This window comes from Ochotona curzoniae, unplaced genomic scaffold (genome assembly GCF_017591425.1).
Source record: "Ochotona curzoniae isolate NIBS_2020 unplaced genomic scaffold, NIBS_Ocur_1.0 contig_2699, whole genome shotgun sequence".
NCBI lineage: Eukaryota > Metazoa > Chordata > Mammalia > Lagomorpha > Ochotonidae > Ochotona > Ochotona curzoniae.
Window position 1 is genome coordinate 3,813,340 of NW_024465561.1, and position 27,279 is coordinate 3,840,618.

Genomic DNA, 27,279 nt, shown 5'->3' on the forward strand with positions numbered 1-27,279 from the left:
CTCTTGGCTTCCTCTTGTACTAACCACATCCCCAAGCTCTCAAGCCACGCCCCATTAGCCTCCCATATCCCGTAGCCCCACCCCTGGTCCCTACCACCCAGGCCACTCCCCATTAGGCTCCCATTCGGTCCAGCCTCTCCATCCTTCTCCACACTGGTCCAGTGTTTCTGTAGCCGGGTCACCCTGCTCCCTGCTCTCTTTGGCCTCCTGCTCCGTACCTGGTGACCGCGTAGCCGTTCATCTGTAGGAACTTGAGCAGCTCCTGGGCCTTCTCTCGATCTCGTGCTTTCTCCTTGGCTGTGAGCGTGTCGTAGGGGACCAGCAGCGGGTGGGTCCCACCACCTGAGGCAGATAAAGACCTGAAATGTGGGTTCTGAGGAAGACCACGGCAGTGGCTCCTCACGGTGCAGGTGAAGGGGGGGACGAGAACAATACAAACACTGCCCTCTGCTGCTGGCTGCTCCTCGCCGGAGCTGGGGGTGGGGGGAGTGCTGCTACTGTTCCCATTCTACAGACCGAGAAACTGAGGGGATGTGAAAGCCCCGATTCATCCAAAGCCTGTGACTTTGGGGCCGGGGGAAGACAGCAGAGGGGGTGGAGGACCAGGAGCTGGTGGGGGGGTGGGGAGGTGGGTAGATGGCATCCTCACCCTTGGCTTCCAGCTCCTGCTTTTTCTTTCGCCCCCACGTGTTGTGGTAATTTTCTGCCAGCTGTTCTGCCATGGCCTGGAGCAGATACAAAGAGCAACCTGGCCAGATGCAAAGGTACCACTCACACCCCTCGCACCTCACACCCCACACCCCAAGGGAAGGGCCAGGCTCTGACCTGCAGCTCCCGGGACAGGGTGACTCCACTGAGGTCGGGGGGCTGGGGGTTGTAGCCTTCTCGGGCGTCGTAGGTCTGGGAGAACAAGAGATGACCAGGGCTTGACCAACTTGCTGGCCATCCCGCCCAGGTTCCAGCACCACCCCCATTCTGCCCAACCCCACCCTGCCTTGGCCCCGCCCCTTCTCTAGACCCTCCCCCCTGCAACCTGGGCCCTGCCTTACCTGGGCACTCTGGGAAATCTTGCGTGTCTTTTTCTTCTCCGTCTTCTCCTCCTCACCCTCCCGGGCCTTCTCTATCGTCCACTCCCAGGCGATCATGGCCTTCAAGGACTCCTTGATGGGCCAGCGGTAAATCTCTTTGTCCTTGAGCAGACCAGAGGGAGCAGAGTTAGTGGAATGAGGTCAGAGCAAAGCGAAGGGTGTGGGGAGGAAGGTGCCCCCCACCCCCAGCCTCACTGGCTTCCCCTGTCCTGGATTTGAATCCAGATCCCTCCCCTGCTTTGTGGCACAGCACCCCAAACACCCTCATTGTCTACAATGAAATCCTAAATCCCAGAATCCAGTCCACTGACTCTAAAAGGAACTCTTGGAATCAGGCCCACCAGGGGACGGAACCAAATGTGAGTGCAGGCAGTCCGCAGACAGGGCGCCCTAACCCATGTGCTCCCCCGGAAAGATGCAAGTCTGAGAAGCTGCCTCCCAGAACCCCCAAACTGCAAATTAATTCTGATGCATAATCCTAAACCCCAAAGGTTGATTACCTTCTCTGAAAACGTCTTGTAGGGCCTCAGCATGGGGTGGGTCTTCAGTTCTTCATCTATGTTCTCTCCATAGGACCAGCTGTTCTGGATCTAGAGGTGAGAAGAAAAGGCAGGTTGCAGGGGGAGGCATGGTGAGGGGTAAGCCCAGGAGGATCTGAGGGCTCCAGAGAAACCTGGGGTGAAGGAGTTAGGGCAGACTGGAGTCTGGGGCCAGCCAGCAGGGAAGGAGAGCCCTGTGAAGAGAAGGCCAAGGCTGACCTTGTCGAAAGCCCACTTCTCGTGTGTGTACTCCGCAAACTTGTTGATGAAGGAGTCCAGCTTCTCTGGGATGATCACACTGTGGGTGGGGGCAGGGTGCACAGATGGTGGGGCTGGGCCCCCCTCTCCATTCCCCATTCTCCCTTGGCCACCCCACCCCTGCTTCCCAACCCCATAGGGCCTCACTTGAGGGTCTCCACTGGCCGAGGGTCAAAGTTGCCTTCAGCGTCCACCGTGGCCTTCTTCTCTGCCTTGGAAGAATAGGAGGCGTCCACGTAGTCAGGGGGCAGGGCCCCTGCGATGGCACACAGACAAGGCATGGCCATGCGGTACAGCTCCTGGTCGTACTTCTGTGGGTGCCAGGGGTAGGGTGAGGCCGAAGGTAAGGTCACTGGGTGCAATCTCTGACTCACACCCTCTATTCATCAACTCTCCTTTCAGAATCCACAGATCTCAGACCCAACCAAACCCTCACATTGCCTCCACACCCTCTCTCTCTCCAAGTCTCCAAGCTAGAGGGCCATCCCTGTTCTATAAATGCCCCCATCCATAGATTTGCCTACACACACACACTCTTGCCTCCATCTTTGGATCCCCCAAATTTAGGAATTCTGTTCTGGATTTCCCAACTGTGGATGCTCAGCCTTCCACAATGTCCTCTTCCCCAACCCCCACCCCCAACCCAGGTACCCAGACCTTATGGGCCAGAGAGTCGAAAATGCCCCAGAAGAGTTTGCGTGTGAGGTGCAGCTCCTCCTCTGAGGTGACCCCAAAGTTAGCCCAGCCCGTGGGGAGGCAGTAGTACTTCCAGCAGCGCTCATAGTGATTGGTGAGGAGCTGAGCACAAACGAGATGGGAAAGAGATAAGCAAATTAAGTCCAGGAGGCAGAGGGATGTTGGTGCTTCAGAATTATGGTGAAGGTGTGGGCCATGCAAGTGACATGGATGGAGCTATTTGTTTATTGAGGAATGGTTCCTGACAGTTTATTATGTAAATCTGGTGTTCTAATTTAAAGTCTGGATGGGTAGTAAGCTAGAGCTGGGCTTGTCTGGAATTGCTGTACAGGAATAAGCATGCTAATATTACTCCATGCATAGGGTGACACGCAAGTGGACATATGGCTGGAGTTATCAACACTAATGCAAATGAGCACGCTAACTAGAAACACAGGCAGCACCCCATGCAAATATATGGTAATTGAAAAGAGGGCCTCTACCATCTAATATGAAAATCTAAAATAGAGGCTTATTTAAACGCATTATGTACAACAGTCGGCATACTGAGCTGAGGTATCTCCATATGCAAATTAACATGCAAATGAAAAGACAGGAGAGACAGTGTGCAAATATTCAGAATAGCTGTGATAACTGTTTATTCAAATGTATGCACTCATTTAAATAGTGGAAGGGCTGGTAGTGTGGGCATGCAAATAAACATACTAATTAGAGAGAGTGGTATGCCCATGCAAATGTATGCTAATTGAGGCAGGGTTGGCTCGCTGTTAGGCAAATTAAACGTTAATTAGAGGATAGAAAGGCATCAGTGACAGGAAGCCAATGTCCTGGAAATCTCAGAACACACATGAGGATGCTAAGAGGTTTCTGGCAATGAACCCGCGGGCACACCTTGAGTGGCATCTTGGCAAACTCGTTCAGGATTGGCACGTCGAACACCAGGCGCCGGAGCAGGTGCTGCAGCATGGACGGGCGGATGTACCTGTGGGGAGACAAGCTCAGGATGCTGGGATCGGCCCCTGGAAGCCACAGTCACTCGGTCCTGCTCTGCCCACTCTGGTCCCATGCTGCCAGACTTGGCCCCGCCCAGTCCTGCCAGGCCTGGCTCCGCCCAGCCCCACCAGGCCCCACCCCTCCTAGTTAGCCCCGCCCCACCACCCTAGGGGAGGGCTCCCTTCTGGCCTGCCCAGCTTAGCTCCGACCAGTTCTGCCAGGCCCCGCCCCTCCTGGCCGGCCTGGCCCCGCCTTGTCCTGCCAGGCCCCGCCCCTCCCGGCCCCGCCCCGCCCACTCCACCTGCACAGGGCCATGAGGCAGTCCTCGATGACATCACGCTGCGCCTTGGTGAGCGAGCGGCCCCGAGACAGGCGATACACAGTGTGCAGCATAGAGTCCACCATGATGGCGCGGTGCTCCGTGCCCGCAAAGAGTGGCGCACACTTGGTGATGAGCGGCAGCACAGCCAGGCACAGGTACCGGTTCAGTGCCAGAGCCATCTCCGTGGTGCTGAAGGTGGCCTAGGCGCAGGATGAGAGAGTCAGGCCCACTGCACCCCCACAGTCCCCTTAACACTTGGGTTACCCTGACAGCCATCCTGGGCCATTCTGGTCTCTACTCTTTCAGTCTACTCTCCCTCCTGCAATATTGGACAGTGCAACATACACACACACACACACACAGAGCTCTGAACACATACACGAAATTAACCCTCACCCAGCTTCCTCCATTCTGAAGATCCCAGGAGCTCTTTGCAGCTTGTCCCCCTCTAACCTTCACTGTTCTGCAGCCATATTTCCATGCAAGCCCCTGCCCAAGCTGTGTAACCCAGCGACACCTACATGTGATTGCCCAGCCAACCATGGGCTGCCCTGGACTTCTGTCTGACAGTCCATGCTGCCATCACCCACTTAAGAAAACAGCAGTCTCTTCACATTCATGACTAGCACTCTGGCCATCTCAGAACCCACAGGCTGGCCGGGACTGCTCACCGTGTCCAGCGAGGCGGCAGCCCTCATGTCAGGCAGGAAGCCCACATCCAGCACATGCAGCAGGAAGTCCTGGTTCTCGATGCCATACACACGGTCCAGGAAGAGCACCATGGAAGCCTTGTGGTCCGGCACGAAGGACGCCGACATCTTGGGCTGCACCAGAGCCCCGTCTGCAGGCACGGTGGGTTATGAGGGGGTCGTCAGGGGCGCCTCTTTGACTCCTTGGCTCCCCTCCTCCCATGCCACATCGTGTCCGCTCTGCACCTTTGCCCAGGGTTGGGATCTGCAGGGGGAGGCTGATGATGCCCACGAGGTCGTCTAGGGGCACGAGGGAGCGAAGGATGGCACGGATCCTCAGTGCTTCACCCTTGCCGGCTTGGATGAGCTGGAGGCAGGTGGGTAGAAGAACGGGCCACTGAGCACCCAGCACCCTGCTGCGCATTGCTCTGTGTCATCCCATCCTGACACACCGACGTGCGAGGGGTGTCAGGGGGAGCAGCCTCCTTCCCAAGGAGCTCACAAGCCCCTGCCTCTGTCCCCGTGTAGCTGTCATTGCTCCCCTAACCATCTGTGAGCCCCACTCTTTCCCCTCACAGGAACATACACTGTAAGATCAGGCCCTGGCTTGCCACCGTGCTGCCCCAGCCTAGGATCACCCATATGGAGACAGATCCATCACCTCCACCTGCGTGAGCACCTCCAAGCCCCGCCCCTGCCTCACCCAGCTTGGCTGCCCAAGGCTCACGTGCATCTCTGGTGCACAGCGGCCCAGCAGGTCGATCAGGGCGGCATAGAAGGACATGATGGCGTGGCCCAGGTGCACGCGATTTTCTTCAGGGGGCTCCTCCCCAAAGCTGCAGGACAGGGAAGCAAGTAGGATGTGAACCCTGAGGGCTTGCGGGCTTCTAGGGGCATAGTGAGGGCCTGTGGTTTATTAGGGAGGGTGTGGCCAGGGAGACTCACTGTTCGCGCCGCCGGTCCCTGCGGACGCCTGGGCCATCCCTCGCAGGGTCCTCCGAGATGCGGATGGCCTCCTCAATGGCGGCCAGCAGCCCCGAGCCGCCCTCACCGCGCAGGGCAGGCCCGAAGCACTCGGGTTTGCGAATGAGCAGCCGCACCACCACATTGGCGTTCTCCTCCACGCTCTCACCTAGCCCAGCGGATCCGGGGGGCTCATGAGCTACCACCTGGGGACCCCTCGCCCTAATGTCCCCAGGTCCTTGCTGGCCCCCAAGTCCTGGCTCCACAGCCCCAATGCCCAGCTGAAGCCTGTGGCTCTGGGCAGGGATTGTCACACCCTGCCTCCCCACCCCTCCGCCCACAGGACTCAGCCAGTGACCCCACGCCTCCTGCCATGCCAGGGCCACCCCTGGCTCACCATTGACGAAGACAGCAAAGCGCAGGAAGTCCAGGTAGCGCTCGCCACCGCAGGGATTCCAGCCGATGTCAGGGTAGCCTTTGGCCAGCAGCATCGAACAGCTCTGCAGGCCGCAGCCTGCCAGATAGGACACGACCTGCGGGCGGGAGAGGGATTCCCTAGGCTCAGGTGTCTGCCCATCTGAGCCAATTCTTCCTTTAACAAAGGAGCCTGTCCTGTCCAGCCTACTCTCCCTGCCCGCCCCATCGCAGCAGCCCCAGCCTTGGGCTCCTGGCTCTTACCTTCTCCCCTTCCCTCTGTCAGGTCCCCACTGACACCTGGGAGCACCTGATCAGGTCCCTCCTCTGCCTCAGGATATAAGCCTGCCGTCTTTGCTACAACCATGCATGGCCTGTCTTTGTCACTTCTCGCTACTGCTCCAGCCACTGCACCTCATCGCCTCTGCTCCAACCACACCAGTCTCTCTTTCTTCTGCTCCTCAGAGTCAGAGGGTCTGCTCCTGCTTCAGGGCCTTGGCACCTGCTGTGTCCCCTTCCCTTAATGTCCACCTGCTCTCAACTCCTTTGGGATTCACTCCATCCTGAGATTTTCTCAGAAACATCCTGCTGAAACCCCGACACTTGATTTTTTTTTCTGTCATCATTAATGCACTCTATCTCTTATTCACTTAGATTATTTCTCTCCTATCCTCCCTACCAGAAGGCCAAGTGCAAGAGGAGACAGGGGGTGCTGGCAGTCCTCCCCTCCCGATGTGGCAGATCCCCAAGGTCAGCACACAATTGCTATCCGTCCAGCGGATCCTGATCTAATGGCAGCTCACCCACCCTGAGCGCCGTGTTTGGATGTGACTGTGTGAAGGAGCTGTTTACGCCTCAGAACAATGCTAGGAAATCGCTTCTAGATCCAGCACACAGATAATGCCATGCCCAACGCCACAGATGGGAGCAGAGGAGTGGAACTCAGGTTGCTGATCTCCCAGGCCTAGGCAAGTCCCCACTGCACATGGATATGGGGTCACAGAGAGCCAAGACAGATTGCCAAGGCCTCACTCCTTCCCCAAGCTGGGAGTGGGCACCTCCCAAAGGAACACTGGGTACACCACACTGCCCCCCACCCCAATGCAGCCCTAGACCATCCAACATGGCCCTCCAGGGTGAGTTCAGAACCAGCAGGTGCCCCAGGTGGTGAGCAGGGACCAGGCCTATTCCTCACGCACCTTTTCCAAGTCCTGCTCCTGCAATGCCAAGGCTAACTCGTTGTTGTCAATAACAGAGGCAGCAGCCACGTCCAGGGGCGTGGAACCTTGCATCCCTGTGGGCATAAGAGGTACAAAGGAGATTTCACTCCTGCTTACCTCCTCACCTTCTCTGGGAAGCCCTCCCTGAGCATCCCTTTTCCAGCCTGGGTCAGCAATCTCTCCTGATCTAAACACTCCAGGCAATCAGTGTCCACCCTTTCCTGCTGGCCTGGGAGCTCAGGGAGGGCTGGCGAGGGCTGGCGAGGGCTGCGTGGGGGCGGCCCCCGCACTGCACATGACAGAGCAGTTGAGAGAGAGGGTTATTTGAACAATGGCAGGACTAAGTGAGCAGCAGAAAGCAGCAGGCCTGGGCACATTCCGGGGAGCTGTCACAGGGCCCAGGGGTGGGGGGACCTCATCCAGGTCCAGGGACATGGGGCTCCCTCACCCAGGCCGATGCTGCTGTTCTCCAGCAGGTAGCTCAGGTGGTCAAACATGGAGCGCTGGTTCTGCCGGCTGATGCGGCAGAAGTAGCAGAGGAAGCGGCAGCAGCTGGTCACCATCTTGGGGAAGCGGATCTCCTGCAGGCCGGCAGGGGCCCGGGGGTCATGGCCTGCCCCGTTGCAGCCCCGCCCTGAGTCCCCCTGGCCCACACAAGCCCCTTACCTTGGTTTCACCACCCCCCAGCACATTCACCATGACCTCCATCACGGTCTCATGCATGCCCAGGGCCCTCATCAGGTTCGGGTGTTGGTAGAAGACTTTGTTGTTCATGATGTTCCTAGAGAACATGGGGTCATGATGGGGTGCATGGGGTCATGATGGAATGGGGCCTAGTCCTGGGAGCAGCATGTCTATCTACCATTGGGAAAACACAGCATCCAATGACCTCTCGCTGTGTGCCCGGCACTGGCCCCATTGTAGAGCTGCACTCAGCTGATCTATATATCCACTCTGGGAGGAAGGATCTGTGATGATTCACATTTCATGGACAGCAGAGACTGAGTGTCACTCAGCAGGTGTCATGCTGCCCACCTTATCCCTCAGTACTCAGAAAGGGCCTGGGACACAGTAGGCATAAATGCTTGCTGAATGAAGAGACACATCTGACACTGAGTGCTCAGTCCCCCGGGAGCCACTGCTGTAAGCCTTACACGCCTGGGCTCAGCTCCAGGGGCAGGCGTGCCCCTTTCCCTGCTATAGATGAGGGCACTGGAGCTTGGGCAGGTAACTGTGAGGCCAAGAGTCACAGGGTTCTGCGAAGAGGTCAGGGAAGGAGGCAGTACCCAGGGAGATCAGTGAGCTGCTGGGGGAAGGAGCAGTTAACCTGCAGAGGGGCCAGATGTTCCAGAAGGAGGTGTTACTGTATGCAGATCATGCTATCAGGGAGGTTTGCCAGAATTAGAAGGCAAGTAAAGTGAGGAGGGGCTATGCAAAGCAAGGGGGAAGTATGGCATGTAAAGTAAGAGGAGGGGCTATGTAAAGTAAGAGGAAAGTGCAGTATGTAAAATAAAGGGAGGAAGTACACAAAACAAGAGGACCATGGCAGGTAAAATAAGGGGAGGGGATATGCATAATAAAAAAGGTACAGAGTAAAGGGAGGGACTAGAGGTAGAGTATGTAAAGTAAGAGGAGGGGCTATGCAAAGAGAGAATTGCAGCATACAAAATAAGGGGAGGGACTACACACAGTGACAGGGTATGATATGTAAATCAAGGCAAGAATTATGTAAATTAAATGAAGCGGGGATATGCCGAGTAAGGGGAGGAGCAGTGCCTCACCCAATGCTCTGGATCATGAGGTTCTCCTCCTGGGGGCCCATCTGCACGATGAGCAGCGAGCGGATCTGGCCAAGGCACTCAAGCAGGCTCATGGTGTCCTCCACTGAGGATGGCGAGATGGTGTATGCCCGGGGCAGGGCACGCAGCAGCTCGCCGAGTCCATCGTACTGCCGGTGGAGGAGGCTGAACATGGCCCGCACCAGCTCGGGGCTCTGCACGTAGTCCTCCTGGGCCCAGCGTACCACCATGTGGGACACCAGCTCCTGCAGCGACTCTGGGAAGGGAACTTGAGGGTCAGAGCTAGAGCATAATGGAACGCTGAGCCAGAACCGCGGGGAGGGGCTTCCCAGTGACCTCCCCCAACCCAGGTGAGCAGCTGTTAAATTCCAGTAGATGTTTTTTTCTGTCATCCCCAGAACTTCCCTGTCCACTTCCCCCTGATCCCAGACCAGAAACACCTCCTCCAGACACCAGGAGGAAACACCACTGTAAATCACCAGAGAGCCATCAATGCGTGGCACCTGGTGCCCATGACAGTGCGGGGTCCGTCTGTTCTGTGACATCACTGCTGATGTTTGTGAAACAGCAGACCCAGAGAGAACCCGCACGTGCGTGAGGATCCCTTGAAGATGCCCCATCAGCTTAGCAGCTCCCTTTCCCTGGAGAGCAACCTGAGCTGTAGCTCCCCTGCACCAGCGTCCACTGGGCTCTGTCTCTGCCTTCCCGTCCAGTTCTTTTCCTTCATCGAATTTCCTGAGCTGCAGGGTTAGTGCTGAACAATGCTGCTGATGTGTGACTGTATCTTGCTGATTCCAATTCCCTGCAGTGGCCCTGTTGCCTCCCACCCTGGTGTCTTACCACTTTTCCCTTCATTCACTCTGCACCAGCCACCCTGGCCTCCACGTCCCTCAAGCGTGTCCCTGCCTCGGGCCCTTGGCATCCATCATCCCTCCCCAGATCTCTGCACACCTCCCTCCTCCCCACACACACACCTCAGCCACCTTCATGCCTCTCCCACCTCTCGCTCGGGTTATTTGTCTCCTTGGCACCCATAGCCACCTAGCACAGGTACTTCCACCTGTGTGTTCGTTAGAATATTCTGAAGCCCTTGAAGGCAGAAGCGTTGAAGTCTTCCCCTTTGCTACACTCCTTGGCTTGACTAACAGTGCTCAGCCAGGTGTTAGCCCCACAAGAGATTGGCAATTATTGCAGCATTGAAACCTGTGCCCCATGTGGCTAACAGAGAGTTGGCACGGTGACAAGGAATGGCTCAGTAGTGACCAGGGCTGCTTTCGTCATTGCCCAGCCTGACAGCAGTCATTTCAGCCCTAGAGCCATGAGGAACCAGAAAAGCCCTGGGGACACAGAAACCACGGCCACGCAGGATGCAGGCTGAACGCCACGCTGGTCCAGCACACTGTGCAGGCCTTTGCCGAAGCCACAGGTGTGGCTAGCCCCCAGCCCCTGGCTGTTCCCCCCACTGCTGCCTCTCTCACCAGCCCACCCTGGCCTGCCTTCCTCCTCACAGCCCAGCCCCACTGCAGACAGAGGCTCCCCAGGCACGCCCCCTGCCCGCCCCAGGGCCGCCACAGTCCTCACGGGGTTTGCTCTCCTCCGCTGGCGGCTCCTCCTCGGGTTTCTCCTCCTTCTTCTTCACCAGCCGCACCTTCTCCAACAGGCTCATCAGGCGGCTGCCCAGCGTGGTCTCCTCCTCCGGCTCTTCCTCCTCCCCCTCCAGCTGAATTCCTAGTTGGGCGTGGGGATGGGAAGGTGGGAAGATCATTCATCTGTTCACTCACTTCACTCTTTCAGCTGCTCGCTCACACACACACTCACGGAGGTCTTCCACTTCTTGCTGGATATGTACCTTGCTTGTTCATTTATGTTTATATGAAGCGTTTGCCTTTTAATTCGGCTATTGCAAATGTGTTTGAATAAATAAATGAAGAGGTCAGTGTTGGCGGCACAGCAGCCTAAGCCACTGCTTGTGAAGCCAGTATTCCATGTCAGAATGCCGGCTCTGCTCCACTTCTGACCTGGCTCCCTGTCAATGAGCCTGGAAAAGCATCAGAGGATGGACCAAATAGTTGGGCCCCTGCCACCTCCCGGGAAAACTAGAGTTCCAATCTCCTAGGCTGGGTAAGGCTGTTGTATGGGGAGTGAACCAGTGGATAGAAGATTCCTCTCTGTTTCCCTCTCTGCCATTCTTACGTTTCAAATCAGTTAAGAAAGAAACTTTGGGAAAGAAGCATGGTCTTTCTCAAAGCGCTTTAAAAAATAAATGAAGTGGAGCCCAAGTGTGATGGCTCATCGCTGCCTTGCAAGCATCACCAGGATCCCATACAGGCATTGGTTTGTGTCTCATTTCTCCTCCTCTGAAGTGGACTCCCTGCTTGTAGTCTGGGAAAGCAGCAGCAGGTAGCCCAAATCCTTGGGATCTTGCACCCATCTGGGAGACCTGGAAGAGGCTCCTGGTTCCTGGCTTCATACTGGCTCATCCCCAACAATTGTGGCCACTTGGGGTATGAAACAGTATATGGAAGATCTTTTATATATATATATATATATTTTTGCCTTTCTAATAAAAAATAAATAAATCTTTTTTTTTTTTTAAAGAGGCTAATAACAACCAGATGGATAGCCTGGAGTTGAAAAATAGTCGCTTTTTCACAATTGCATTTCAACTAGGAGGTTTTTTAGTTGAATAGGTAGGAGAAAGAAGCAGTGAACCTAAAGGTAGACAATAGAGATTATCCAATTTCTACAACAGAAAAATAAAAGAACAAAATAAAATGAAAGTCTCAGGGATATTTGAGACACAATCAGGTATATCAATACAAGAATCCCAGAAAGAGAGGAGAGAAAAAAAATAGAAAAATATTTGGAGAAATAATTGCTCAGAGCCTTTCAATTGTGATGGAAATAATCTACACATCCAAGAAACTCAACAAGAACAAAGTGCTCCACACCTGGGCACATCAAACAAAAAGAGAAAATCTTGAAGTCAACTAGAGAAAACGATTTATCCAGTACCAGGGAATTTCAGTAAGATTTATCAACTTAATTCTCAACAGAAACAGCAGAGGTCATCTATTTGCCTTTCCAGCCAGCCAGTTGTCTCTACCCAGCCATCAATCACCCAGCCTTGTCCTCATCCAGTTGCCTTCCACGTGTTTTATTATTCATCCTTCTATCCTTCAGTGCTTTCACCTGTCTATAGCCATCTATCCATCCATCTACCCAACGTTCCTACAAACGAATCCTTCCACTCACCATCTTCTCTGTTCATTAATCTACTCACGCATCCCACCAAAGTGAAATTACATTGATACCACAGATGTCAAAGCTCAGGGTGTGTTAGGCGAGCTTCGCAGGGGCGTGGAGGAGCAGCAGAGGGGAGCCCTGGTTGGTGGCCTCTCCTTACCACAGTGTGTCAGCAGGTCTTGATGGAAGTCCTGCAGGTCCTGCCGAATCTCCTCTGGGAGTGGACACTCTTCCTCATCTGCACCATCTTTGAAGTGCAAGAGCATGTTGATCTGGGAGCCGGTCAAAAGGTAGAAAGAGCGTTTCAGACCTCAGTGGGAACTTCTGAGGTCAAAGTTCAAAGATCCTATTGTAGGTCCTTGTCTAAGGTCATGCAAATATGAAGAATTCCTGGAAAGGGCCCAGGGTGATGGCTCAATTGGCTAATCCTCGCCTTGCAAGCACTGGGATCTCACATGGACCCTGGTTTGTGTCCTGGCTACTCTACTTACTTTCCAGCTCCCTGCTTGTGGCCTGGGAATGCAGTAGAGGATGGCTGAAAGGCATGGAACCCTGTACCCATGTGGGAGACCCAAAGAAGTTCCTGGCTCCCAAGTTTGGATCTGTGCAGATCTAGCCATACAGCCATTTGGGTAGTGAACCAGTGGATGGAAGATCTTTCTCTGTCCCTCCTTCTCTCTGGAAATCTGTCTTTCCAGTGACAAATAATAAATCTTTTAAAAAAAATCTCTGAGAGACCAGGGTAGAGGTGTGAAGGGGGTCAGAACAGTCTGACATGATTCATGGGTCAGACTCGCTCAGAGAGAGATATGTGGGTAAGAGGTGTGTTAGAGGAAACAGTATCAGTATGGCCAAAAGCCAAGCATGGGGTCAGAGGTTGAGGGTCACTACTCATGGGAATTGGAGAGACCCTGAGGGTGGGGTTAGGCAGTGAGACCAGGGTTGGGGGTCAGAGGACCTGCTCCTGGGGTGGGGAACGGAACTCGCGAGTGCGCCTCGCAGTCTCAGCAGCACTCATGGTGAAGGCTTTCATCAGGAGGTGGTAGCGGCTCCGCTGATTGGCCTGGAGCTTGTCCACATAGCGCTCAGCGAAGGCAGCCAGGGACTCCACACGATGCTGCAACTCCTGGTCACAGAAATACTCGAGGAGATGGCACATCTGTGGGAGGACAGGGATGCAGCAGGAAGGATGGGAGTGAGGTCTCAGAATCATCCTTGAACCTCATCACCTCACTTCCCCTCCTCACAGCCCCACACACACTCCACCACCATCATTTTCTGCTGGGGAGCTTTAGGACTTAAGTTAACATGCTTTGGGTCTCATCTTTCATGAAACCAGAGTGATCAATCCCATTTGGCATCACTCCACTGCCATGGACCTCTTCACAGCTCCCACTGCCTTAGCACCAGTTCCAGACCCTGCATTTCCCAGTCCAGACACATGAAGCCGGAAAACAGGGAGACCCGAACCTACCTGTAACTTCACAGACTCTGGCAGCTTCATTTGGAGCAGCCCCTCCTCCAAGCCTTCTTCTTTTTCCCCTTCTGCTGCCTCCTCATCCTCCTTTTCATCATCTTCCTTTTCCTGTTCCTCTTCCTCCTCATCCTCTTCCTTTTCCTCTTCATCCTCTTCTTCCTCCTCTTCTTCCTCCTCCTCTTCTTCCTCTTCTTCCTCCTTGAAAACTTCAGGTTCAATCATCTTTAAGATCTGCTTCACATCCTCATCACCAAAGACGCCCATCACCTGCAGGACAAAGCCTGGGTCCTCACTGCGGCCTCCACATCCACACACCTGTCTCCCCAGACCTGCTTCACCTCCTGGGTGAGGAGGGGGTGTTCCTCTCACAGGCAGGGATAGCATCTGCCACCTTGCTATCCACCTTCTTCATCTCCCCCAGTTCCACACCCTGTGCCTCACCCACACAGGGCAAAGGATGGAGGCAGAGATGAGTGATGGATGGACTATTGAGTGATTGCTCACTGCTTGGATGGACGGGAAGAAGGGAAGGGGTATTAACATATGAATAAAAGATAGATGAGTGGGCAGAAGGCAAGGTGATAAATGATGGGAAGATGAAAAGTGAATGGAAGGATGGAGGATGCATGGGTAGTTGAGTGTATGAAGAGGGTGATAAGGATGTGGGTGGGATTGTTCACAATGTGGAAGATCAGAAGGACAGAAGGAAGCCTATACCAGCAGTGTAGACACAAGCTTGAGCACCGGCACGAACTGAAACTCCACGGAGCCCCCGACGGGGTCGCGGGCGTGCTGCCCACCGTCGCGCACGGCCTCCCCCAGCATTCTCAGCGCCTTGTCCCGCAGGGCCTCCAGAGGGATGGCAGGGCTGAGGCGGGCAGGGGCTTCTGCGACCCCCGCAGCTGGCAGGGCGGCCACGAAACACGGAGGAGAGAAATGGTGTGGAGGCCTCAGCGAGGTGGTGACTCCCACGCCAGGCAGGCCGTGGCGGCGGGCCCCGTTTTCTGCCTTCCGTCCAGGGGGGAAAAGCGTGATGGCGCGGGTCTCCGGTGTGAGGGGCACGATGTACTCGGAGAGCATGGAGCGGCGGCTGCGGCAGGCACTCTCCAGGTGGATGCTGATGAGGAGGTCGTAGTAGCCTGCACGCAGGGGCCCGGGCAGGTGCGCATCCTCCAGGGCGTGCAGCAGCTGCGCCTGGTCCACGTGGCTGCACAGAGCATGCGCTACGCGGTTGTTGCCCAGGGCGCACACGGCGCGATACAAGCGGAGGGTGTGCGAATGGAAACGCTGCAGGTCTAGGCGCTCGGACAACTCCAGGATGTCCATGCACCTGCAGCAAAGATGGGGAAATTCAGAGACATGGCGGTTAGAGGAGGTGGAAGACGAGCGAGGGATGACAGAGAGGCAATGCCATGCTTAGGTAAGTCTCGTTGGGTGGAACAGGGCCCCTGGGGCTCCGGCAGGGCCAAGGCTCTGAGAGGGCTAGAGAATTGTGACTTTCGATGGTTCAGGGAGTCTCTCGAAAGTCTGGGAGACTTTCTGGGGGTACATCTGGGATGCAGAGGTGTGGTGATCCCGATGTGCCACTGGGGTCCTCAAGCTGGACTTGTCCCCTCCTGGGTATGTCCAAGTCCCCAGGTTATGTCTGAACATCACTAGATGGCTATTTCCACCAGAACAGGGTATACCTGCCTGTTTTATTTGCTGCATTTTCTGCATCTAAAACAGGGTCTACAATTAATTAAAACAAACACAAGGCCTAGCATGTAGTAAATGCTCAATAAATACATGGGTATGCCTGGGGCACCCTGAACAGGTCTGAGTACCCCTATATCCTGTGTGAACATGCTGGAATGTCATTTCACCAAGGCCTAGTGTCACCAGCCTGGAGTGCTGCTGATTGCTTGTGAAGGGCACAGAGCTATTTGTCAAACAAATGGATGAAGGAAAGTATGAAAACCCAGATGCCTGTTAGGAGTCCTGAAGAGCGTTTCTGGCATCCATGCCAGCACAGGTGTAGCCCTGTGTGTGTGTCTGGGGGTGGGGGGAGGGTCCATGGAGTGGGTCTGAGATCTCCATGGGCCATGTCTCGGGTCTCCCCAGGTGCACCCCAGCCTCTGGATAATGTCCTGGAATCCCCAGAGTGGTGGCTGGGCTCCTCAAGGTGGATCTGAAGCCTGGGGTATTATCTGGGGCGGGGTGGGGAATGTCCAGCTCATAAGCCGTATAAAGCCCATTAAAGCATTTGGTCTGGCTCTGCCAAGGTCACCACAGGCAGAACTCAGACTCCAATAAATCAAGAGTAGGCTCATATTTAAGTTGTGAATGATGTCACACATTTTCAAATGGTTATTGACCCATAAAAGGGTCTTCTGCCTTTTATGGGGACTTCTGAATTGAACCTGGGTCCCCTGAGGTGGTCTGGAACCCCAGGGTTGTGATACGGGGAGGCACTGAGTGGCTGCCCTATCCTAGAAGGTTTGTGGTGCAGCACTGGCTCCTCCCTCCCCACCCTTCCTCCTGTGGAGTGGGGAGGGCCCTAACCGGTTCTCCTCCGGGATGTGTAGCGCCATCATGGTCAAGGGCTCCTGGCACTGTACCGCCCAGCCAAGGCGCTCGCCAGCACGGCGAGTATCCACCTGCAGGAAGTGGTTGGGCATGCGGCTCCAGGAGACGGGCATCAGCATCTGCACCTCCAGCCGTGGTGGGCACTGTGGCGCCGGGTTCTTGCGCTCACTCAGGAACATGGCGGCTGACAGCGGCATGATGTTCTGCGGGCATGGAGGGTCACGCGTTGGGGTCAGGATTCCTCACCTCCTCCACTTCCAGGAAGACCTCCCTGTCCCACTTTCCCAACATCGAACTCTCACCTTCTGCTTTCCCAGCTCAAACTGAATGACATTCTGGTGAGTGGGCAGGACAAAGACAGCAGGAAAGAGCTTTGTGTTGGGCTCCACCTGGTGGAGAGAAAGCCAGGTGAGGGAGCAGGAAGGAGTGTAGGCTTGGACCTCCTCAATGGTGGAGACAGACCCTGCAGAGCCACACTGGGGCATCGGATGGCTCTGAGATCAGCTTTCGGCCATCTCTCCTGAGATCCACCCAAGCTGACCTCCCCAACTTCCCCAGAAGTGCCACCTGTCATCTTGGTCTTTTTGTCTGTCATGTCCCCCATCAGGAATGCCTTTCCCACCTCTCTCCCAAGCACATCCCTCCTTGGAAACCCAGAAAATGCCTCCCGAGTGCTGTTCTTCCCTCTCCCAGCTCCCGTCCACAGGATCCCATGCCATCAGCCTGCATCAACATGAGGCACCACCACTACTTGTGCAACCAATTTGCCAAGGTCAAAGCTGAAGCTCACGGCACTGTGGGACCCAACCCTTGGTCTATAGAAAACCCAGGGGACCCAGCAACTGTCCAGTGGCACCACAGAGGTTCCCAGCCACACCAGGACTGGGAGCCACTGGGCCAGCATGCTCCAGCTGGTACTGTACACACGGTTCCTCTGCAATCTTGGGACAAAGCAGAGCCCACTTCAGCAAGACTGGGGAGGATCCTAAGATTCTTCATTTCTCTTTCTTTCTTTTTTTTTTTCAGCATTTATTTATTTTTATTGGAAACGCAGATTTACAAGGAGAGGCAGAAACATCTTCCATCTGCCGGTTCACTCCCTAAGTGGCCACAATAGCCAGGATTGAGCCAATCTAAAAGTCAGGTGCTTCTTCTGATCTCCCATGCAGGTGCAGAGTGTCAAGGCTCTGGGCCACTGTCCACTGCTTTCCCAGGCCATCAGCAGGGAGCTGGGTGAGAAGTAGAGCAGATGGAACATGAACCAGCTCCCATATGGAATCGTGGCGCATGCAAGGTGAAGATTTAGCCAATTGTACCAGGGCCACAATTTCTAACACTGCCAGGTGAGGTTGATCCTGCTAGTCTGGGGGGGGTCACACTTGGAGAAGTAAAGTGCCCCAGGGCTCACATGTGGCCTTGTTCCTTTAACAAACACAAAATGGGGAACATGAAGAGGTGGGTTGGGAAGCCTTTATATGAAAAGAGACTTGGGCAAGTGTTTTACACACAGTTAAGACACAATTTTTGTCTGACTTGGAGCCCTTCCTCCACTTCCAATGCTAATGAGCACCCTGGCAAGCCCTGGTCACTCCTCCGTCCCCCACCCGGGGAGACCTGGATTGGGTTCTTGGCTCCTGGCTTTGGCCTGGCCCAGCCTCAGCTCTTGAGAGTATTTAGGGAGGACACCAACGGATGGAAGATCTGCCTCTCTGTATGTCTCATTCTCCATGCCTCTGCCTTTTAAATAAATTTTTTAAAAAAGAGGCTGAAGTGACATAGCACTAAATTAAAATACATGATCTGACTTAGATTCCAACCCCAACAAGGAAATGGTAAACAGATGTTTTTGAGAACACCAGAGAAACGTGAACACAGGTTGGGCATCTGATAACATTTAGGGACGACTGGGCTTGGGGCTTTTTGAAGTGGTATTGTGATTACGCTTTTAAAAATATTCCTTATCTTTTAAACAGACATACTGAAAGGAGATTTTAAAAATACAATGTTTTCAATTTCCCTCACCATCATAGGTGCGGAGGGAAGTGGGCATCAAGATGAAACAGGAATGGCTGCAGGTGCCTACTAAGCCACTCATGGTTCCAACCCATTGTTATGTTGTTTTTTTTTTTTTTTACTTCCTGGTTCAAAATAAAGGAAGGTTTAGAAAACCCAACTTAAATGCATTAATGATAGGTAGATGGGTAAATGCATGTTAAACCCAGGGCAGCAAACATTGATGATAGATTGTGGGTGGTGGGCATGTGAGCATTCATTAAACATTCCCCTTGATTTTGGTATGCGTTTGGAATTTTTTTTTTCCCGTAATAAAATGTTGAAAAAGGCAAAACCCACCTTTGGATTGTGGTCCATCCCATCCAAAGTGTTCCCTGATGGGTGAATAGGTGGTGACCCATGTCACCCAGCCCCAGAAGGGATCCATCTGGACCTCCCTCTAAGATCAAAGCTGTGCAGGCTCCTCCTTGCTCCTGGGCCTCCATGTAAGGAACGCTCCTGCTAGCAGCTGTCTGCGTCCTACCTCTCCTGGGGCTGGCTGAAAGGTACCTTGGAAAGGTTGTCCTGCAGTGCTCCTAGAAGTCACTTAGGCTGGACTCACCTGGAAAAAGGTGTTGCTCTCTTTGCCATTGGCCGTGAAGGTCATTAAGCCAGTAGCCAAGTCCACCAGGCAGCCAATGACAAGGTCTGTGTGGCTGATCCGGCCCTGCTGGCCGGGGCTCACGAAGTCCCCTCCCCACACCATGTAGCAGTTGCTACACTTGAGGCTGGAGGAGACAGAGGAAGCCACTGCTCAGATCCTTGGGAACTCAACACCTCCTTCCCCAAGCTCCCAGAACACACTGACTTCAGAGCCTCACCCCCAGATCTCCCCCACCTGCAGACCTGACCACTGAACCCCATCCCGCAGACCCTGAGATAGTGGAGCCAGAACTCCTTGAAGTTGGTAGGGAGGCCTGGAAGGAGGATAAGGACAGGGAGCAGGATAGAGAAGAGAAAGGAGGGCATGTAGGAGGACGAGGAGGAGATGAAAGGGAAGGAAGAGATGAAGATGGAGAAGGAGGTGGCAGAAGAAGCGACTGAAGGAAAGTGATCAGCAAGAGGGAGGGGAGGGTGGGGCGTAAGGGAGGAGGCAAACCTCTTAGCCAGGTTCCTCCTCTTCCAGAACATTGCTAAATACCCAACTCCAGCCTTCCCACCTCCCCACCCACCTCACCCTGGCACCTGCTATGGACGTTGCCTTGTTCATCTCCCATGGTCACCGTCACTGCCCGGACCTTGCTGAGGTCAAAGTTCATGTCGTGTTGATGGTAGTCGGGGGTGACCCAGCCCACCCACACGCAGCTGGGCTCCTGACCAGCAAAGACCCTCACAGAGTAATAGTACTGAGGACACAAAGAGAGATGGGGGGTCAGTCTGGGGCATGGGTCATAGGGTCTCTGGGACTAAGATTTGGTTCCCCTGGATTCTCTTGACCCCCTGAGGGTTTGACAGGAACCCCCCACCCCCCAGTCTGAGGCCCCTGCAGCCATGTTTGCTTCTGTCTCTGCTGGGGAACCCTCAGGGTATTTTGTGAAACTGCCTTGTTTGGGTCACTCCCCAAGTGACAGCACCATGATCAGCAACAACACTTTCTGTTTCAGGCTCCCTGTCACACAGGAAGCCACTGAACCTCACAGGCACCTGTCAGCCGGACACAGCTCTTATCCCCGACTGACTGCTAAGGAACTCTCCTGCACAAGCGGTACCTTGATGGCCCACAATCTCAACAACCATATTGTGAGTCTCACAAAACATTCCACACTTTGGGAAGCTCAAAACCAGGCTGGGATAATTGGGAAGCTTCATTCCCAGGAATATATTAATATGGCATTCATATTTGTGAACTGAATGTTGGGTCCCAGTCTACACTGGTCTACCCCCTGGAGTAGGGAGGTCCCTGGGGGTCACAAGAGGTGCCTGCCAACTTTCCTGTGTTTCATTACTCTTGGGCCATGGCTATTCTGGATCTAGTGTCTGAAGGCTTAAGTCAGTGTGTGCTGCATTTTGTGGGTCTCCAGTGTACACTGGGGTGTCCCCAGGTATGGGCAGTGACTGGACATTTGGGGATATGGAAGTGCACATGCTCTCTGAGGGTCTCTGGGTTCACACCGTGGTGGTGTTGAGGATGATCTCAGGGTCGTCACGGTTGTCAGCAGGCACCACATCGTGAGGGAGCCGGGGCAGAGCAGGGGTGGCTGGGGGCTGGGTCATCATGGCAGCTTTCTTGGCCTTGAACAAGAACCTGGTGGTGGGAGGAGAGGCTAGCATGAGAATTTGCTCTCCAGTCCAGTTCCTGGCCCCGCTCCCACCTCAACCTTCACAGCCCCCACAACCATCCTAACGACAGCTCACTTCTACTGCCCAAAGCCTTGCCTCTAGGGGGCTGGAATTCCTAGAGGGGCTGCTCATGGGTGCTGGTTCAGCAACATATAAAGCATTCTCTGGGAATATGGGGGTCCCCTTTGGGACATACAGTGGTTCCCATAAATGAGCATCTCTCATGTGTTTCCAAATGAGTGCTAAATGTAGTGGGGAGAGGACTGCTCTCCATGGTATGGCATTGTCCAGTATACTGCAAAGCATGCAGAACCCCTGGGTCCCCAAAATGCTGTATCACTTTCAGACACTCCCTGAGGCACATAGAGTTCATGTCTCATGGAAAACCATTGCTGGAAACATGGGAGAAGATTCAGTTTCAATTTAATGCATGCTGATGCTCTGCCCTGAAGTTAGTCCACTGGTAGAGCATTCCAGGCAAGGTCCAAGGACAGTAGAGCTCTCCACAGGGTAACAGGGGTGCCCCAATTTTATATCTTCAGTAGAACTGAAGCATTCCACAGAGACACCAGGGAATGTGATAGGATCCCTCAGCCTTCTGTCTCTACTTTGGAGTAAACGGGGCCCCTCAGCTCACCTAACTGGGTAACAGCCCCCAGCTTCCCCTGGCTCACCCTCTCTTCTTATTCTTCTCAGTTGTGGCATCCTTTTCATTCTCCGCCCTCACAGTCTGGGCCTCCACCCCAGGCTGCGGGGTGCCTCCGGCTGTCCCCTCCTTGGCAGTTCCCTCCTTGCCTCCGTCAGCCTCGCCCCAGCCCCCGGCTGAGCGGCGCAGGTTTTCATAATCCGGGTCTGGTTCTGCTGCACGGGCCTCATCCTCTGCTGGCGGCTGCAGGCCAGGAGGGGCCAGAGGCGTGGCCCCCGCGGTGCACCGGAAGTGCTGGTGGAACTGGACTGGGAGACTCAAGCGGAGGAACAACATCTCCACCAGGCTGTTCTGGGAGCCCCAAGTGCGGTGGGCCAGGCGTAGGCAGGGGGGTGTGTCCACAGTGCCATCCATGCGTGCCACCTGCGGGCAAAAGTAGAGCACCGAGCCTGCAGGTGGGTCACTGGTCCCCACCCTGGTTACATATAGAGCCACCGTAGGGCCTTAGAGCACCTGTGTGACAATTACTGACACCTTTCCTTTGCTAGCATGAAGTTCTGGGTAGACCAGAGCTCGGCCAGGTTTTGCTTTCAGTCCTCAGCCACCACAACCACCTGCCACACATTGGAATCACTCTAGGAAACCTACAAAACATTTCTATACACAGGATTCATTCCACACCAGACCATCCATCCATGAATACCTTAGCTCCATCCACCCATCCATCCTTCCATCCATCTTCCCACCCAACCAACCATCCACCCATCCATCCATGCCTCAACTCATATTCCACCAACCCATTCATCCATGCATGCATCTGTTCATCCATCCATCCATCCATCCATCCATCCACTCTCCTGTCCATCTGTACATCCATCTACTCATCTTTCCTTTCATCCATCCATCCATCCATCTATCCTTCCATCCACCCACCCATTCATCTGTCCATCTACTCATCTTCCATTTCATTCATCCACTCACCCACTCTCTATCCATCCATGTACCCATTTATCTACTCACCCATCCATCTATCATCCACCCATCCCACAGAGGTTGACTGGGCACCTATGTGGCACCTCTGAAGTGTGCATTGCCCTAGTGAACAGACAAAGGTTCAGCCTTGGACCTCCTTGGGAGAGCAGCCCAGAAGGATTGGTGTTTGCTAATCTTATTGGCTGTGGACAGTAACACTCAGAAGACTGCATACACTGTAAGCACAGTGTATAGCAGGCTTTCACAAAGTAGACCTATTAGCTTTGTGTACTCTCCAGCTTCCTGTGAATGGAATCCTATAGCACATGCTCTCTTTGGCTCTAGCTTACTTCACCAAACTACAAGTCTGTGAGATGCATGCCCTGGCCGCCTGTATTTTGATCCAACCATTCATGATGCTGATAGCACTTGTTCCCTGGGCTGGAAACCTCTCCTGGCAATATTTGTGGTGAGGAGCCTCACACTGACTGTACCATGCTGTCCCACCTCCACCACTTCTCTGGGGTTTCTTCTTGCCCCTGCCTCTAACTCACTGTCAACACAGACCTTTCCAAAACTTATACCTAAGCAGGGCCTTCCCCTCCTTAAGACTCTTTCAATTTTACTTGGCCTTAAAATATCTCCCCACAAACTCTTTTTAATGACATAGAGGACAACAGTAACTTTACAGGGAAGAAAGCCTGCAGAAGCTGCCTCCATCAAAGAGTCCATCAGGACAGTGTCCCTCAGTACCCTCAGCGGAGCAGTTCCAGGCCCACTGCCACCCACCAAGCGCATCAAAATCCGCAGATGCTCACGACCCTTTTATAAAAAGACATAGAATGGGCATATAACCTGTGCACATCTCCAGGTTACTTACAACAACTAACACAATAAAAATCCTCTGCAAATAGTTGCTGTATTTATAGTGTTTAGGGAATAGTGACAAGAAAAAAATAGCGTGTATGTGTTCAGTACAAAGGCAGTTTTCCCCCAAACATTTCTGGGTAAAGTTGGTTGAGTCCAACTTGCCTAAACCTACATGATGCCCCCAGCAGGACACAGGCTGACTGCTGTGAAATCCCTGCTCCATACACATACAAATAGGACTCTGCAGACAAAGCCACCTTAGGGACCCTCCACGTCACAGAGTCAGTGTCACAAAAGACGAATACTTCAGGGATGTTGTACCTTGAAGAGAGAATGACTAGGTGATACCACGCTCTGCTGGGCATTGGATTCTGGCCCAGATAAAAGGGGTCATTAACAGGTCTTGCCAAAGTTACACCCTAAAAGCCTTAGGAATTCATTATTCTGACAACTGGCAAAAACGGAATATGACCTGTGGCTAAGGAGTAGTCATCAATGTTTAATTTGGACCTATTTTACAATTCTCTCAGAGGCTAGCCTGGTTCCAAATCAAAGCACACTGAGGATGTGGGGGTAAAAGTCAGTGTCTCCAGCTACTTTCCAATAAATTTGGACAGAGGAAGTATGTGCCTTCTCACCAACAATGCTACCAGTGGGAATTGTCCTGTGCCCAAGATCACAGCACAGGTGAGAGACCCTCCCCAAATCTGATTCTAACATGCTGGCTGAAGCACAGCCATGGGGAGTTCAAGTCCTTCCCAGGCTGAAAACAAGATGATCCTGTTGGATATTTATGGTCAGAGTCTAACCCTGAGGTTAAGCTTGGAAAAGAAAAGATATTGAAGTCCAAAAATTCAGATGACTGTATTGATGAAGAGTCACTAAAAAGAGAAAAACTAGAGCAGAAAAAAAAAAAAAAACCAGAGATAGTATCCAGGAAAGAATGTGCTATAATGTACCCAGGATCTATATTTCTTTAAATCTAATTCTAGGATCACGTGGCTATTAGGACTAGAAATTTGCTTTGGGTTCATTTCACCCAGTTTCTCAGCCATCTCCCTTCCTCCATGGTATTGGTGAGGCATGTGGAGCTCAGAAATGTGCCCATGTTAGAACTTACAAGCTATGCTCAGGAGCCCACATCCGCACCTGCCTGATATGTGGACCAACACGGAAGGTTAAGCAGAAACCCAGAGAAGAGAAAGGACAGAATACAGGGGCACATAAAAAAAGTGAACTTGGGCCTCACCTCATAGTGGGGATGCTCAGGGGGCACAGGCTCAAACTGAGGAAGGCTTTTGCTGAACCATGTGGTGACTGGGCGCTGCATGTTGATGGCGAATGGCTCAAAGCCTTCCTGCAGGCCACAGATGGCAAAGAAGCGCAGAGAGCTCACATCCTGGCCCAGGTTCAGGTGACCCACTTGTCCGGGTCCCAAGCTACAGACGGGCAGGAAGCCTGATGGGAGGGAAGGGGTGGGCAGTGGTTAGGGTGGTCGGGCAAGACAGGGGCAGGCAAGGGCAGGAGGCACTGTGGAAAGCATAGGAGAGTGAGGGGCACAAGGTTAGTGCAGGGTTGGGAGAGATGCAGAGAAACCACGAAGGGCACAGAGGAGTCTCAACCGTACCGTCTCCAATCTCAATCTCACGGAAGGCGGTTTCAGAGCCTGAGTCAGACATGAGGACCTCGCCATTGAGGGTGAAGATAATGGTGTTCTCAGTGAGGTCGATCATGCAGCCAACAACATCACCTGACTGCCAGGGACGCCCAAATGGTTCACTGCCCAGGTGCCAACGCTGGCCCTATAGGGAGGCCCAGAGATGTGGTGTGGGGAGAGACAAGCAAAGAAAAGGAGAGACACAGAAGCAAGGAGGGGGGTGCTTAAAGACACAATGCAAGATGTCCGGATCAGGGCAAGGAGGACAAAAGAGGAGTCACCTGCAGTCTGCTCCCCAAGCTACAGGCACAGCCCTTGGACCTCCCTCCCCACTGGCCTCTGTGTCTCATCCATTCCATCTGGGTTCTCTACTGTTGCCATGGCTGGAGTGATGCAGACCACCAGAGTGTGTGTGGGGAGTGAGCCCATGCCCCAAGCAAAGTTTCCTAGGGAGATGAACTTGTCACCGTCCCCTGTAAACATTCAGAATTGATGGGAGGACAATGTTCTGGGTGAATGAACGGTTGAATATATGGGTCGGTAGAAGAATGGATGGCAAATTGAGAGTACATTGGTTGAAGGAAGGAAAGAAAAAAGCATAAGTATATGCATGGATGGATGGATGAATGGATGAGTGTGTGAATGTGTGGGTACATGGGTGGATGGATGGATGGATGGATAAGAGAACAGATGGGTGAGTAGGTGGGTGAGTGGATGAATAAATACATGTATGGATGAATGGGCAAATGTGTGGGCAGGTCAAGGGAGGAATGGATGGATGACTGGGATAGTAGATACAGGGATGATAGACTGAGGTCCAGCGCCTGGCAGAATGGAATCCAAGGGGGTACCCACGCGGTGCCCGTTGAAGACATAGGCCAGCTCATCAGCTCCCAGCTCCACGTCAGGCCGCAGCTCAGGCCTGGCCCAGCCCACTCGCATCTCGCCCGTGGTGACAGCCTCGAACTCAAAGTACCAGCGGCCACTCTGCACCGCATAGGATTTCTCTGCTCGGAAGATGCGCACCCGATCCCAGCGAGACTGGTTCTCCACCTGACCTACAAATGAAACCGGCAGGGTCAGAGAGACTGGCCAGGAAGTGAGAACCAAAACATCAACAAGTTAGCAGGAGAGATCCAAAAAGGCAAGGGCCTTAGTGTTGGGGGATGGGGAACAGGAGACGGCTTCTTGGGGTCAGAGGAGAATTGGGCGCCTCAGGTCAGTTAGAGGGATTAAAGTTGATGACTAGAATCAAAGGTTCAGAGCAGGATCATAGGGTTAGAGTCAGGGTCAGAGACGGATAGAAATAGGGACTGAAGCCAAAGGTTGAGGAATTAAGAGTTGGGGACCATGGACAAAGTTAGGGGTTACGGCTGGGACTGAAAGTCAAGGAAGGGTTAGAGGTCAGGCTTAGGGTTGGGGCTAGAGGTCTCTGTTCCCTTGGTCAGGTGGCTTCATTTTACAGCTATGGTCCAGAGGGCAGGGGTAAGATGGGCCAGGGCGGGGCAGTGCTCACTGGGCTCCTGGTCAGGTGGCTCGATGTTGTAGCCATAGCCCAGCAGGGTGCGCACAGCCTGGCAGAGGCTGTCCCGGTTGCTGCGTTTGGTGGCCTCATCTAGCAGGCGGTAGGGCACAAGACGGGGGTTCCGGCGAGCTGGGATGTCCTGCACGGCGCTGTAGCTCCAGCCTTGGGCCACACGGTCTCGTGCCCACACATTGTGCCCGTTCTCTGCCAGCCGGTCCACCAGCGTGGTCTGGGCAGGCGTCAACCGCACGTGGCTCAAGTCCAGCGGGGCTGGCTTGTATCCATTGCTCATCATATACCTGTTGGAGTGGCAGGGGAGGCAGGGATTGTTGGGTAAGACTCTCAGCTCTGCTTCTGGACTCTGCTATGAGGCCCCTGAGCTTTCTCTCATATCACAGTTTGAGTTCTCTGACCCCTGACCCCAGGATCCTGTGACCCTATCGAGGGTTTTGGCTCCACTGACCTCTGGTCTCTGTGCCTTCTTCAGTTTGACTTTGGGAACCTTACATTTAACCTTGAGACTCTGATCTTTCACCTTTAGCTTTGAAGTGCAGACCCTGAACTCAACCTCCTGGATTTGAGTGTCTGACTTCAGGACCTCTAACCTCTCACGTATAATTCTAGGTTCTTTCACTTAGATTTCACTTAGAACTCCAGCAACCTACGGAGTTTTTTTTTTTAAGATTTATTTTTATTACAAAGTCAGATATACAGAAAGGAGGAGAGACAGACAGGAAGATCTTCCGTCCGTTGATTCACTCCCCAAGTGACCGCAACAGCCGGTGCTGCGCCGATCCGAAGCCAGGAGCCAGGAACTTCCTTCCTGATCTCCCACACAGGTGCAGGGTCCCAAAGCATTGGGCCGTCCTCTACTGCTCTCCCAGGCCACAAGCAGGGAGCTGGATGGGAAGTGGAGCTGCCGGGATTAGAACAGGCGCCCATATGGGATCCCGGTGCATTCAAGGTGAGGACCTTAGCTGCTAGGCCACGCTGCCAGGCCCAAGC

General features: G+C 53.7%; 1 protein-coding gene across 2 annotated transcripts in view; it reads right to left on the bottom strand.

Annotated features, from left to right (window-relative positions):
* Window positions 1–27,279, bottom strand: part of RYR1 (ryanodine receptor 1) — a 102,630-nt gene that overhangs the window by 51,203 nt on the left and 24,148 nt on the right. For both annotated transcript variants that reach the window (XM_040976367.1, XM_040976366.1), the window contains exons 24-57: window positions 26,266–26,573; window positions 25,605–25,807; window positions 24,720–24,894; window positions 24,342–24,550; window positions 21,279–21,673; window positions 20,437–20,569; window positions 19,510–19,670; window positions 18,887–19,052; window positions 16,575–16,661; window positions 16,249–16,475; window positions 14,422–15,034; window positions 13,702–13,971; window positions 13,186–13,386; window positions 12,388–12,499; window positions 10,563–10,709; window positions 8,964–9,237; window positions 7,849–7,963; window positions 7,631–7,763; window positions 7,162–7,256; window positions 5,946–6,081; window positions 5,531–5,717; window positions 5,313–5,421; window positions 4,832–4,952; window positions 4,568–4,737; window positions 3,876–4,096; window positions 3,473–3,563; window positions 2,543–2,683; window positions 2,033–2,196; window positions 1,847–1,925; window positions 1,589–1,678; window positions 1,050–1,190; window positions 826–900; window positions 650–725; window positions 219–342 (exon numbers count right to left, since the gene is read on the bottom strand). In XM_040976367.1, the coding sequence (XP_040832301.1) occupies window positions 219–342; window positions 650–725; window positions 826–900; window positions 1,050–1,190; window positions 1,589–1,678; window positions 1,847–1,925; window positions 2,033–2,196; window positions 2,543–2,683; window positions 3,473–3,563; window positions 3,876–4,096; window positions 4,568–4,737; window positions 4,832–4,952; window positions 5,313–5,421; window positions 5,531–5,717; window positions 5,946–6,081; window positions 7,162–7,256; window positions 7,631–7,763; window positions 7,849–7,963; window positions 8,964–9,237; window positions 10,563–10,709; window positions 12,388–12,499; window positions 13,186–13,386; window positions 13,702–13,971; window positions 14,422–15,034; window positions 16,249–16,475; window positions 16,575–16,661; window positions 18,887–19,052; window positions 19,510–19,670; window positions 20,437–20,569; window positions 21,279–21,673; window positions 24,342–24,550; window positions 24,720–24,894; window positions 25,605–25,807; window positions 26,266–26,573 (5,949 nt within the window). The remainder of the gene's footprint in view (window positions 1–218; window positions 343–649; window positions 726–825; window positions 901–1,049; window positions 1,191–1,588; window positions 1,679–1,846; window positions 1,926–2,032; window positions 2,197–2,542; window positions 2,684–3,472; window positions 3,564–3,875; window positions 4,097–4,567; window positions 4,738–4,831; window positions 4,953–5,312; window positions 5,422–5,530; window positions 5,718–5,945; window positions 6,082–7,161; window positions 7,257–7,630; window positions 7,764–7,848; window positions 7,964–8,963; window positions 9,238–10,562; window positions 10,710–12,387; window positions 12,500–13,185; window positions 13,387–13,701; window positions 13,972–14,421; window positions 15,035–16,248; window positions 16,476–16,574; window positions 16,662–18,886; window positions 19,053–19,509; window positions 19,671–20,436; window positions 20,570–21,278; window positions 21,674–24,341; window positions 24,551–24,719; window positions 24,895–25,604; window positions 25,808–26,265; window positions 26,574–27,279) is intronic.